This window comes from Falco cherrug, chromosome Z (assembly GCF_023634085.1).
Source record: "Falco cherrug isolate bFalChe1 chromosome Z, bFalChe1.pri, whole genome shotgun sequence".
In the NCBI taxonomy this organism is placed as follows: Eukaryota; Metazoa; Chordata; class Aves; order Falconiformes; family Falconidae; genus Falco; species Falco cherrug.
The window spans coordinates 83536613-83549026 of record NC_073720.1 but is presented as its reverse complement, the minus strand read 5'-3'; the positions used below and the strand labels follow the sequence as shown (position 1 = coordinate 83549026).

Genomic DNA, 12414 nt, shown 5'->3' with positions numbered 1-12414 from the left:
ATGGTATAATGCTTTCCAGATTCAAGCTTGTAACAATACTTTCTTTGTATAAGTGTCAGCATCATTCATTTGTAGGTCATATTCTTTAACCCTGTACATGAATTTTCATTAACATTTTCCTCTTTTAAATTCATAGGTATTTTTTTAGTGAAAACTTAATTTTATCAAAGTATAGATTCTGTCTTAGGTCAGAGTCTGTGCTTATGTGGAATAGAAGAGGTAGCTGATACTTAACCAGCAGTAGCAGGGCTGATTCTCGCAAGAGTTCCAACGATCAACTGGGAAAAGAAAGTTGCTGTGTCTTGCACTGCCAACTGTAATGCAAGCATGGAAGGGGTTCTGCATTCTGGTTTTTGAATTAACAGTTGGTGTTGTCTGTCAGGGCTCGTATTTAACTCTGTGGTGAAGAATTTACTTTCAGTACCAGCCATAGGCGAGGTCATGAGTAGGTGACTTCAGGATAGTTCAGTTGATAGCTTTTAATATCTTGTCTTAGCAAGATTTTCTAGGTACAAATTTGTGCAAGTGTTGAAAAAGAAGCGAGTAAAGCGTTTGGTTTGGTTTGGCTTTTGCGATTATTGAGATGGGTTTTTGAGTAATGAAAACATGGCTTCAGACTGTGGGATCTTTGTTAATAAAAACCACTCTGATTTCTCCTTTGTCCGCCCTAGTTCCCAAATACCCAGTTGAACTGGGATTAACAGCATGGAAAGACCAACCTCTAGTAAGACTGAACTCTGTCGTAGAATATTGCTCCCGGTGTAGCTCCCTTCTAGCATAGGAAAGGTGTTGAGAGGTGCTCAGGATAGGGCTGTGACAAAAGGGTCTGTCGTTATATGGGTCTGCAGGGCTTTCCTGCCTCAACGCAGGGGTCACAGCTGCTTCTGCAAACGGCAGGTCTTGGTAAAGACAGAGAGGGACTACACAGCTGCTCCATGCTGGTGGGCTGCTGTGGAATTTTCCCTCCCCTCAAATTCTTCACTAATATTTCCCTGGTGAAAGGACATTTGCTTAGACAATACCTTGCAGAAGGCAGCATCTGTCTGCAAGGATGTAGATGTCACTAACTGTGCTAACCCAGCTGATTGTTAATGTAGTTTGAAATACTATGCTTAGATGCAGAGTGCACGGATCTGAGTCCTTATCTGAAGGTGTAGGAGAAGTGGAAGATGAGTGAGGTGAGTTAGAGATGATTCTGTTACAGGCTGTAGTTTGGCTTGTACAATTAAAACTTCATCAATTAATTCACATAGTAGGAATATTTTAATTTCAAAGTCAAATATAAGTATCTGTAAGTGTTATCTATAAAAAATACTTGTTAAATCATTTTAAAAATGGAGAAGGAAGAAACAAAACACCAAAGTTTAGGATTTAAGTATATAATATGAATAGAAGAGAGACACACTACATGGCTGCTAAGCCTGCCAGGAGAAGAAGAGACAAAATCTGTCTAAATAAGTATGGACTTCCTTAAATATATTTTGGGTAACAAATACTGTTAGAGAGGATTGTCAAGATACTTAAGTAATACAGAGAGAAATCATGGCCAGCAATGCAGATGCAATGAGAGTTTCCAGCATGAATGTTTTTTTTTCTTACAGACTAGTATGTCATAATGAAAAATTGTTACTGGAAATTAGCTCACTGTTAGTATCCAGCTTCAGATTCTGCCTTAGAAGAGATGCAGGCATTGTCGTGTAAATGGCTTCTCCTTTCAGCGCATAACTTTTGATAGTTACTGCCTTAAATAGGATAATTCTCATTTCTAGTGGAATGAATTAATGCAAAGAATAGATGGCATATATATATATTTAAATGCAAAGCTAAAATCCACCACCTCTATAGCATAAATTAGTTTTCATGTAGTTTCAGAATTTTCCATGAAAAAATGTGTTGGCTCATATTTTAATGACTTTTTTTTTTCTATGTGAAGCATCTTCCTGTAAATATGAGTAGGTAGAGGAAAAATTATTTGAGAAGCTCTTCAGTTTCCTTCTGAAATATTTTCTGTCTTATGCTTAAGACACCCCTATCCTCATCTGTAGGAGACAAACAGTGGGAAGGATGAGAGAAGATGTGAAAATGGCAGTTTTGTCATAAGCTTCTAATTCTTGTTTTTTATTTCTAAACTTAAAATACTGGTCTCATGGATAAGTGCTGACTGTGATTTCTGATTAAGGGAACATGGCTTGCTCAGTGACTTGGTATTCACTTCATGTGTTTTTAACAACAATTTAAAAAACCCGAACAAACAATAAAACAGATATTGAAGCAGAGCAGTATATCAGTCACAGTCAGTCTGTTGTCTACTGGGACCTCTAGCAGAGCTGCTTGTTATCTGTATAAATGAAGTGTTTAATGCTTCGCTGTTTTACATAATGTTTTCTTGAATGATCTGAAAGAGGAAATAAAATGCACATAAATTACATCTGCAGATGATGTGAAGATGGAAAGCTACAGCAGCTGGAAGAATGGCAAGAAATATAAATCGGTCTAGAGAGCAGCAATGTGCAGGAATTTACAAAATGAGGCTCACCTTGGAAATGCGATCCAAATCGTAGGCATGTTATATGTAAAATTAGCTTAGTGAAGTGTTAGTGTTGAGCTTTCATTCATGCAGTAAGCAAGATATGTTTGATATCCCACCTAGTTAACTGTTTCTTATAGTATCCTGGTCTTTAGCTACTTCAACTGAGTCTTTCTAGAATTGTTTCCAGTTTCACTACTGTGGTTTTGGTGATGAAGGACAAGTAAGTGGACTGTTTTTTGGTTAAGTTGCAAGCAAAATCTAAGCAATAAGTAGGAAAACTAATGCCTCCTTCTTAATGATCCCCACCTCCCCTCCAAGCATTCAATTTTAATAGAAATCTGTCTTAATCAGTGTTGCGTATTGCATGTCTGTCCCAAATTCAGAATTCTCGGGTCTAAATTTGTGCTATTTTGTGCAACTGATCCTTTCCCAGTTTGGTTTTGAATTTGGGATGCCAGCAGGACTGCAGGGCAAAAGTCTCCTGAGATGTCATTTCCTTTATGTTGTTTTACAAATGGCTTCTGCTTTGCCTTGATGCTTTGGAAATGAAATGGATCTGGCTGTCTTTATGGCTTATCAGTCTCTCGGCACTGGCTTTTTACAGGGGCAAATGCCAATCAGTTGTAATTTGCTCAGATAACAATGTTACTATTGTTAGTGCTAACATTTCTCTTAGTTAAATAGATGGTGTAATAGCTCATTGTTAGAAATGACTTCATGCTGAAGAGACAGCCTGGTACGCTTTGTATAACATTCTGTGTGAAGAAGGCAAAAGAAAACCACTATCCAATATCACGTTACTTTTGGCTTAATTAGGGCTGTATCTAAACGTCCCATGTTTTTCTGCGCTGAGGTGCTAGAGGTAGCTGCAATATAACCTGGATAATTTACGCCTACCGCTATCCTAAGTTAAGATTAGATGACTGGATGGGGAAAAAAGATATGGAATACTACTCATTTTGCAGAAGCTTTATGATTGTTGGTGGTTTTTTTTTCCCCCCAGCTGACATGTGACCACCTGCCAAATAAATTTAAGCCTCCAGGTGATGGTCTTGCTTTGCTTACCTTTTGTGAGCCTCCTAGAAGTGGTCCAGAGATCACGGTGTGTGAGACATAGAAAACAGTACAGTGAAGTTTGATCTAGGGAAGTCAATTGCTTTGTCTAAAGACTGAATCAAAGATTAACTTAAAGATTAACTGTTACTGGACTTTGAAATGAACACCTAAAGAGGTGGCCAACCAAATTTGTTGTGTCCCTGTAGCCATGTGGCAAATCTGTCCAGCACCTTCTCTCTGTTGGGTGACACGTTAGCAGCAGCTCATCAGGCTGGCATGCATTCCTTGCTCCGCTCTTCGCAGCGTGATCTCTCCCCCTTCTCTGTTTTGAAAACTCATAAAAAAAGGTTTCATGCCCCAAATCCTGGTTTGATTTAAGTATATCAACTTTTATAAAAAAGAAGGATAGCGGTTTTTCTTTCAGATTTCCAGAAATCCTTTCATGGCAGAGGTCTGTAAAGATGGGGATGTATCTTGTAGTTTCAGAACTCCACGTTGCACTAGCAGTATCGGTTTATGTAATACGTTTAAGTAAGAGGCTGAACTGGTGTTTGTTTATAACTGCAATTGCTTTTGCAATGTCTGATGTGTGTTTGGCACGATTTTGGTTGTGAGTGGAATGAGGCTTTCAGCTGAAATTATTTTTACTCCCTTTAACCTGTTTTAGGATCATTCGTATTTTATTTTGTGCAGCATAAACTGTAATTTGGACAATGCTTGTTTGTCCTGATTAAACATATTTGCCTATACCTTGTCTTAGCTGTTTATATTAAAAGCATAAGATAAAAAGATGTACTCTTCTTGCTATTTCCTCCATAGTACAAGTAGAAGATTGTGTTGCTGTTTATCTCTGCTACTCTGCTTCTTTATCTCTGTGGCTAGTATTCAAGTGTGGCATGAATTCTTTATCCGTATAGTATGGTGGTGGCTTGCAAGTGATGAAAAACAGTTTCCTTTACGTAAATGTCCATCTTTGTTAAAGCTGTCAAACAGCAAGTGTGATATCCAGGGAATACACGTCATTCTGTGGGTTACTGATAATGTAATCTAATTTCCAAAAATAAATTAAATGCATCTTTTCATCTATAGCCATCAGATGTATGTAAGCTAAAGGAAAGCAACATGTTAGAGACAGTACATGTGAATTTGGAAGAAAGATAAGGGGCTAATTTGAAATCAAACATTTGAGTGCGCTGCATTTTCTGGTAAATTAACCTTGCTGAAGAAGGTCATGATGGTATCATGTGTTTTTGCAGAGACTTTCACAGATAAAATATCTTAAGTTGAAGGACTGTTATTTGTTTGAAACGGTGCCTTTGAAATCTTTGTAAGCAATTTCACAAGGCCTTTGTCAGCAAAACCTTATGTATAGTAGTAGTAAACTTCTCTCTTAAAAAAGTGGTAACAAATGCTACACTTTTTTTTTTTTCCATGAATGTCTTTTATTTAGTTATTTTCCATGCATTTCCAAGTAAAATGGACCTAAAGCAAGAAGAAAAATTAATGAAATGCCATTTCTGATTTTAATAGCAGAGGTGCCACGACATAGGTTGAACTTTTCCCTAGCATGTGCGACATTATTTTTTTTTTTTTAAGATGTTATTGCTGTGTGTTCAAGTTGAAAAGACGAGTAATGGTTCTATTCATAGGGAAATGCCACAACAGTTTTGTCAATACTTTTAATAACTACAAGATGTGAGAGAGGACCCCTTCTCCTTCCAAGTACCCCTCACCAACTGGATGTTTCTGCAGGCATTTCTAATCAAAGCCAGGTCATTTTGATGCCTTTTTCCTGAAAGATCTGTTTCTACTGTAGTGTAGCCTCGCCAAAGTCTGGATAGCATCATCCAGCCCATTTTGCTTTTCTCTAGAGCTGCTCCCTCAGCTATTTTGTCAAGCCAGGCAAATGGTGGCACTTCTAGGTGCAGAGAGGCATCGGGAAAGCCTCCTGTGGCTTCTGCAGGCTTTGTCAGCTGCAGAAGTGTACCTTAAGGTAGTTCAGATTCCCCATCATCTGCCTACACCAGAGCACTAGTGTCCTTCATTTCTGGTTTGCTTCTCTTAAGATGATGTGGGCGACCTTTTTCATGCAGCTTTAATATCTTTCTTCAATGGACTTAAACTGTCATGTTGATTATTTTGGTATCTTCATCCAGCTTTGCACAATTATAGTTTAGCTGATGTTGTTTTGTAGGTATGGCTGAGCTATTCCCTCTTTAAGATAACAGAAACAACAGTTTTTTGTTGTTCCTGCCAAACAAATCTGTTCAGAACTCTTGTATATCCTGTATGACATCCTCATTGCTGAAGAAATACAACTGTTCATTATAGCTCTTATCCTTTAATCTCATTGAATTATTGAGGCTACCTATTTAATGGAAGGGCTCCTTTTATTATTAAGAACTTCTTGTCTGAGCCCTGAAGGGGAGAACTTGTGGGCTAGTTTTCATCCTTCAGGTGCATGCAAGCATTATAGGGAGGCATATCTAGTGCTACTTAAAATCAAAGGTAATTAATGTTTATTTGTTTTATCAGTAATGTTTATGTGGTTGCATTGCTGTTGCAGGTACCAGAATTGGGCAGAAGGCAAGAACGTGTTAGCAATGCCATTAGTTTTTCAGTTCCTGCGGTTGTGTATTACAGCAAAAATGTCTTTTATATAAATCCTGTGGTTGCACCTTTGTACTACTGACCTCCTCTGATCTGTACAAGTGCAGGTCATTGCTGTATCGTGTTACTCTTGCTGCATGGCATCTCTTTTCCTGCCCATTAGAAAGTATGTCAGTGCTTATGTCCCGTGCTTATTAAATGATAGATGACCATTAAGACGTATTAGCTGCATAAATAATGGGCTTGTAGATTATTCCATAATTATTCTTGTGACAAATTTGTTATATCACTTTGAACTGAAGGACTGTGGAGTATTTCTTATGCTTATGACGCATGTATTCGAGTTTCTTGGAGCAAGGCTTTGTGATCTTTCTAGTACAGGTGAAGTAACTCATTCTTTCCTTGTGTCCTAGTTTAGACTTGGATGTCTGAAGCTACATAAAGTTTCGAGCCCGGCAGATGTGGTTAAGGAGCTGATCGGTTACTGTCTGGACTGCCTCGGAAGACTGCAGGCAAAAAATGAGCATCTGCAAAAAGAAAATGAAAGGCTTTTCAGCAACTGGAGTGATGCGGAGAAGCGGTAAGTTTAAAAATGCATTCAGAGATGATACTTAAGACTGTCAGTGCGGATTTTACTGGTGAGCATTTTTGAAGTCGTACATGGAAAGGAGGACACATCTTTCTTCTCTTGACAAGTGTTTTGAGCCCAGTTATCTACAGCCCAGGTAGCTGTGGTTCTCCTTCCTATGTCAAAGATACAACTGGTATTAGAAACTTTGCAATTAAAACTGGCTTTAGATTTAGGAAGTAGAAAAAAAAATTACCTCTTTTCTGTAGAATCATCTCCACTTTCTTCAGGGGAAGCCTTTTTCTTTCCATTATTTGCTATAATTCTTAGGACTAGCAGTTTAGATTATTTACATTTATGAGTGGGAAATAAGTTGCCGTTGCTTTAATCTGTTTGCCTTGTCAAAGCAGCCAGTATTGGAAAACCAATGTGTTATTACAGGAAGAAGTACCATTATTTTTGAGAGACTTTTATAATTGCCATTGCATTTATGATCTGAATTGTCTGCCGTTGCACTCTATAGTAAAACGATGTACGTTTCTTTCAGTTAGCATAAAACACTTAGTACATACAAGTCAAGAGATCCATCTTGGTTTTCTCTAGCTTTATCTGAAAAAAAACATGCTTAGGAAGATTGATGAAAGAATGTAGCTAACTGGGGTTAATTTACCTTGAAAAAGAGAGCTAACTTCTGGGAGGAGTTAGTTTTGTTTCCCTCTCATTAAAATGAGTAACAGTTTCTCCTGACAATCTCCCTGACAAGCATATGGCCTTCCTAAGTAGTGTTTTACTGCTTAACAGTTTATTGAACAATAGTGTATTGTATAACCAGTATGCTGCACTGCATTACACGCTAACGTGTAATAGGCATTAGTGCTTGTATCAATTTCCATGGTGGTGTGGCACTTTTTAAAGAGTAACCCCAAAGGAAAAAAAAAAAAATAATCACAGTTGCCTGACAGCCTTTGCTCTCGAAAGCAGTGTACCCAAGCTTCGAAAGCTGGTGGTTTTCTTTAGTGTGTTTATATTTTGAATAGCTGAAACATTATTTTTCAAAATGAATACTGAAAAGGCATATGGACACCAAACTTTGGCCATGTCTGCTAAATGGAGAATAAAAATAATTTTTGTCCAAACAGTGCTGGGGTTTTGGTTTGTTTGTTTGTTCTAATTCTTTGTGCCACAGCCTAGTCTACCCTTCTCTCCCTGCTTCTTTGGCTCCAAAGGCTGGACCTAGTGTTGTGAGTTTCTTGGAGCTGAACAAAAACTTTGCCTGTCTTTTTTCAGTAGACAGGATTTCAGGCTTCACATTCTGTATCACTCATGGTGTTGAGTGGTAAAACATGAAATATAAAGCATGTGATGTGGAGAATTGTGCTTCCTCTTCGCCTGGAGCTAAGGCACATCAGCTCCAGTGTTTCAGCCCTGCCGTTCCCTTTGCTTAAAGTATCTCTCTTCAGGACCTCATTAGAATTAAAACATAGCGTGCGGGCTTCCAAGAACTGTTTTTGTTCAGGTTAAGCATGGGGCACTGGATGGAATAATTCAATCATCCCATTTCCCTTTCCCTACTCTAATTTTCTCTACAGTCATAAAGGATTTGTGAGCTCAGCTCAGCATCTTTGCCCTGTAGCTCTTCAGGGTCTCTTGAGGTATAAACTTGTTCTTTCCATTCAGTCTGTAAAATGGCAAGCAACTTCATTCACGAGGCTAAATCTGCCTAGTGAGCAATCTGTGGGCTGAATACCAGCCCCACTCTGCTGCTGGCAATTGCCTCAATGTACATGAGATGTAAACAGCTTGCTGCTCTCAGCCCTGTGCCAGATACAGAAATAGCTCCTGCCACTTCCCTCTGCAGCTCAGGTTCATGTAAAGGTAAAGGGCACGAGCTGGCCAAAAATCCTTTTGAAGAGGAATCCACTGCATCACCAAATTGTTTAATTGCTTATGTACTCTAGTCTAAGATGTGCAGGTCTGAGGAGTTGAGAGTGTTTCTTGTAGAAGCTGTAACTCCCTTAGAATTTTCATCATCTTGCTTAAGGCGATGACCTAAGTGTAGAATTTTACCTGGCTGAACATTTCCCTGCTTTTAGGAAATGACCCCTGCATAGGTGATGTCGGTATGAGAGTTGTTGGCTAGCCAGACTCTTCAGCGTTTGATCTAAAAGCATAAAGCAAAAATTACTAAGACACCATCTGGCAAGATCTAGATAGAGAGGCTATGGGAATTTTCAAAAGGACTATTTGAAAATGCTGCAGGCAGGTGCCTGGGGGCGAGTGTGTGTGCACACCTCAAGGATGGATGAGTTAAAATATCAGAGCAGGACAGCTACAGTTTTTATTTCATATAGGTAATTAAGACAGTAAATGTAACAATCTGTAGCAAAATAATTCCTTTGCCAATAAAATACAAGTTAAATTCCTGATTTGGGTATGGTATGTATTTTATATCAAACATCTAAAATTAGTGTACACAAGCCAAAAATCAAAATACCTGCTAATTGATGTTGTGGTCAACTATAGTGACAGAATATTTAAATCAAAACCAGCTTATTAAAATGCAAGTTAGTTTGGTGCTTGAAACTGACTCTTCAGCATTAGCTCATCAAGATTCCATGCCGTTGGCACTGTTAGGGGAAGGGTGAATCTGAAATGTAATAGAGCAGTGCCTTAAGACCAGTAGTTGTTTTAGAGCACTGAGGACAAGGATAAACAGCAGAGATCTTGAATGTTTTCTTTCTAATATTGGAGTGTGGGAAGTGTATAAAGGCCCCTAATTTACATAGTTCACATTAACCTCTGTGAAGCATGTATGATTGCTCTGTTTTTAAGCAGCACTTAAGAAATGGACAGTTATCTTATTTTCTCAATTACTAATCATAACCGTTTCTAATACTAGCTGCTTTCAGTAGGTTGTGCAAGCTTTTTGATGGCTATCAAATTGGGTGTCAGGCACATCAAAAGCATTGCACTTACATAACGGAGAGGTCCAAAAATATGGAAACTGGAAAGCATGTGCAGATGAGACTTGCGCTACTCTAGCCCTCACTTACTTTATTTTCATTGTACTTGAAAGTTGTCTTTTTGATGAGCAGCCTCTGTTTGGCCTGTAGTGAGACAAATTGCAGACAGGTGCAAGCATGTGCTGAATTGAAATTGAAGTTTGTATTGGTAACTGATGAGGTATTGGAATGAAACCCAGCCAGCTTTGCTTAGTGGTCACGTAATTCAGGTAATGTATGCTGGGTGAATCCTAAAGGATACACAGAGTTACAGCCAGAGCTACCCCCCCACACACGTACAGTCTGCATAATTAATACATCCCTGTTCCCAAGCAGCAGAGGACTATTGCTTTTTACTATTCCATTTTTAAGTATCATCATACGCCATACAATAGTATATTTTTAAAGACTCCTAATTTGTAAATATAGCATTAATGTCATACTATTTTACACTGATTGAATGTTACTCCAAATTAACGTTGTATCTATGTGTGGAGAATGGAATTTATATATGGATTACTTTAAAGAGGAAAAAAAATCACAGGAAGTGTTCACATAAATGGAAACAATCATGTAAGATGAACTGATGGTATACTACTAATTGATTTTTCCTACAGGGAATAGTTAATACTCTGATCTATGTATATGGTCCGTTTGTTTATTTTGAGACACTAATATTTTCCTCCAGAGGCGGAAGAAATTGGCTAGTCTTGCAATAGGTTCCTATACTGTGCTTCTCACAGCACCAGCTTTACTTCACGGAGAGTTTACAGTTATGTGGTTTTCCATCAGTAGGTGTCTTTGCAGGATCCGAGGGCCTCACCGAAGTTACCTTATACGACACCTTTCTGGCTGAGTCAGCAGAGTGTCTCCGTGTAACTATTTAAACCAACCATAAACCAGTCCACTGGCAAAACAGAGGCACAGTGGTTAGCACTTCCTTTAGCTGGTATTGTTTTGTGTGTGGGAGAGGAGACTTTAGGATTTGGTAAGGGTTACCATATTTTACACAAAATCCTTGTTTTTCCATTTTTATGTATACTGACATACTTAGTTACAAGCATGTTCAGGCACCTCAGGACCCTGTATTAGGGTTTATGATTCTTTGTGAATTGTTTGTTTGTTTCCCACTAAACAGTTAACTTCCCTTTTGTAGGTGGAAAGTCTCCTGGTAGTTGATTAGTACATATGATCTTTCATTTAGGAATTATTGAAACGATCTATATGGAAATGATGTTCTGCTATTTGCATTTAAATTAGATGAATTATTTATCAACTATCAAGCATATCCCTAAAGCATTGCACAGTAGACTTAATACTTCATGAGATTATTTTCTGTTGTGTTTCTTCTTACCTCACATATAGTTTTGATCTATGGACAAATTAATTAGTATTTATATAGGAAGTCTGTTGAAATTTCTTACCTTTATAAATTAATATTTTTTAAATCTGCTGTATGTTTGGGTTTAATAACAAAGGAAGCCTTCTAAACATTTTTACAACCTTGCACAGGTTGGTGAAAAGAATGTTTATGAGTTATGACTCTCTGCTGTAATAATGGAGTTACCATGGTCAATGAGATTATCAGGATGTTTATTTGTTTATGAACACGCAGCTACTGAAACATTTGTGATTCAACCTCAGGACTAAGAAGTTATGAAATACAAGAAGCAAATACAGGATTGCATTTGCTATAAGTAATCTCATTTATTGTGCTCATGTTTGCTTATATTCTTGTTTTGGTTTGCTTATGAGACGGTATACATCCATGTTCTTAATTTTATATTTCCATCGTGCTTACTTGTATTGACGTTGACCTACCTACGGGTGCACGTTAAACCTTTAAAAACCTGAAGAATATTTTACTCCGAAGATTAATAAGGAACTTTGAAAACATTTTTAAATACATTGTTTAGTGTTAGTCCTTGGCCAAGTCATTGTGACCGGTTTGGGGGGGGGGGGGGGAGGAGTCTCTGTAAAGGTGGCTGCAAGATCTCGGCTCTGCATCTGTGTAATTCGAAATGGAGTCTGCAGCACTGTGGTTGTTAGCAGTGAATTTGTCTGAATGCCCGTAAGGGGGGGATTACAGTCGCCATCAGATGTTGCTGCAGTGTCCTGTTGAAATTTGCCAGGAACTGGTTTCTGTACCTTGCCAGTTCACCAGAACAATACCTGCAAGGCTGTTGATGGGAAATGGTCGGGCAGAGGTCTGCCAGGGGGAGTAAAGTATTTGGGGATCACCAGTTATCTATTTCTTGTCTCTTTTTTTTCTTCTTTCTTTTTTTTCTTCTCCCCCCACCCCGATCAAATATATTTCAAGTTATAGTGTGTGGTCCAGATTTGGGACCTGTCAAGCTTAATCATATCTCTTCGTAATCTCATTATGTGTATCCTGTTAAAATATGCTCACTGTGATGAATTCAGCATTGGAACTAGAGAATATTTGCCTATTTAAATTTTTGTTGTCTCAGATGCATGTGTGCAAAAACCTATCAAAAAAGCATGAAGAGAAAATTTTCCCCTTTGGAATGTTCCCTTTTTGGTAGCAAAGATCATTTTACTTTTCTATGGGGGGGGGGGGGGGGGGGGGGGGGAAAGGCTTCTTCTGTCCTTTTTCAGGCACAAGATGCTGGACTAGTCATGCATGG

The 12414-nt window shown here is 38.3% G+C and overlaps 1 protein-coding gene across 1 annotated transcript in view; it reads left to right on the top strand.

Moving 5' to 3' along the window:
• XRCC4 (X-ray repair cross complementing 4) overlaps positions 1-12414 on the top strand; it is a 186914-nt gene that overhangs the window by 70433 nt on the left and 104067 nt on the right. The window contains 1 exon segment of the mRNA XM_055698668.1: positions 6610-6776. Coding sequence (XP_055554643.1) covers positions 6610-6776 — 167 coding nt within the window.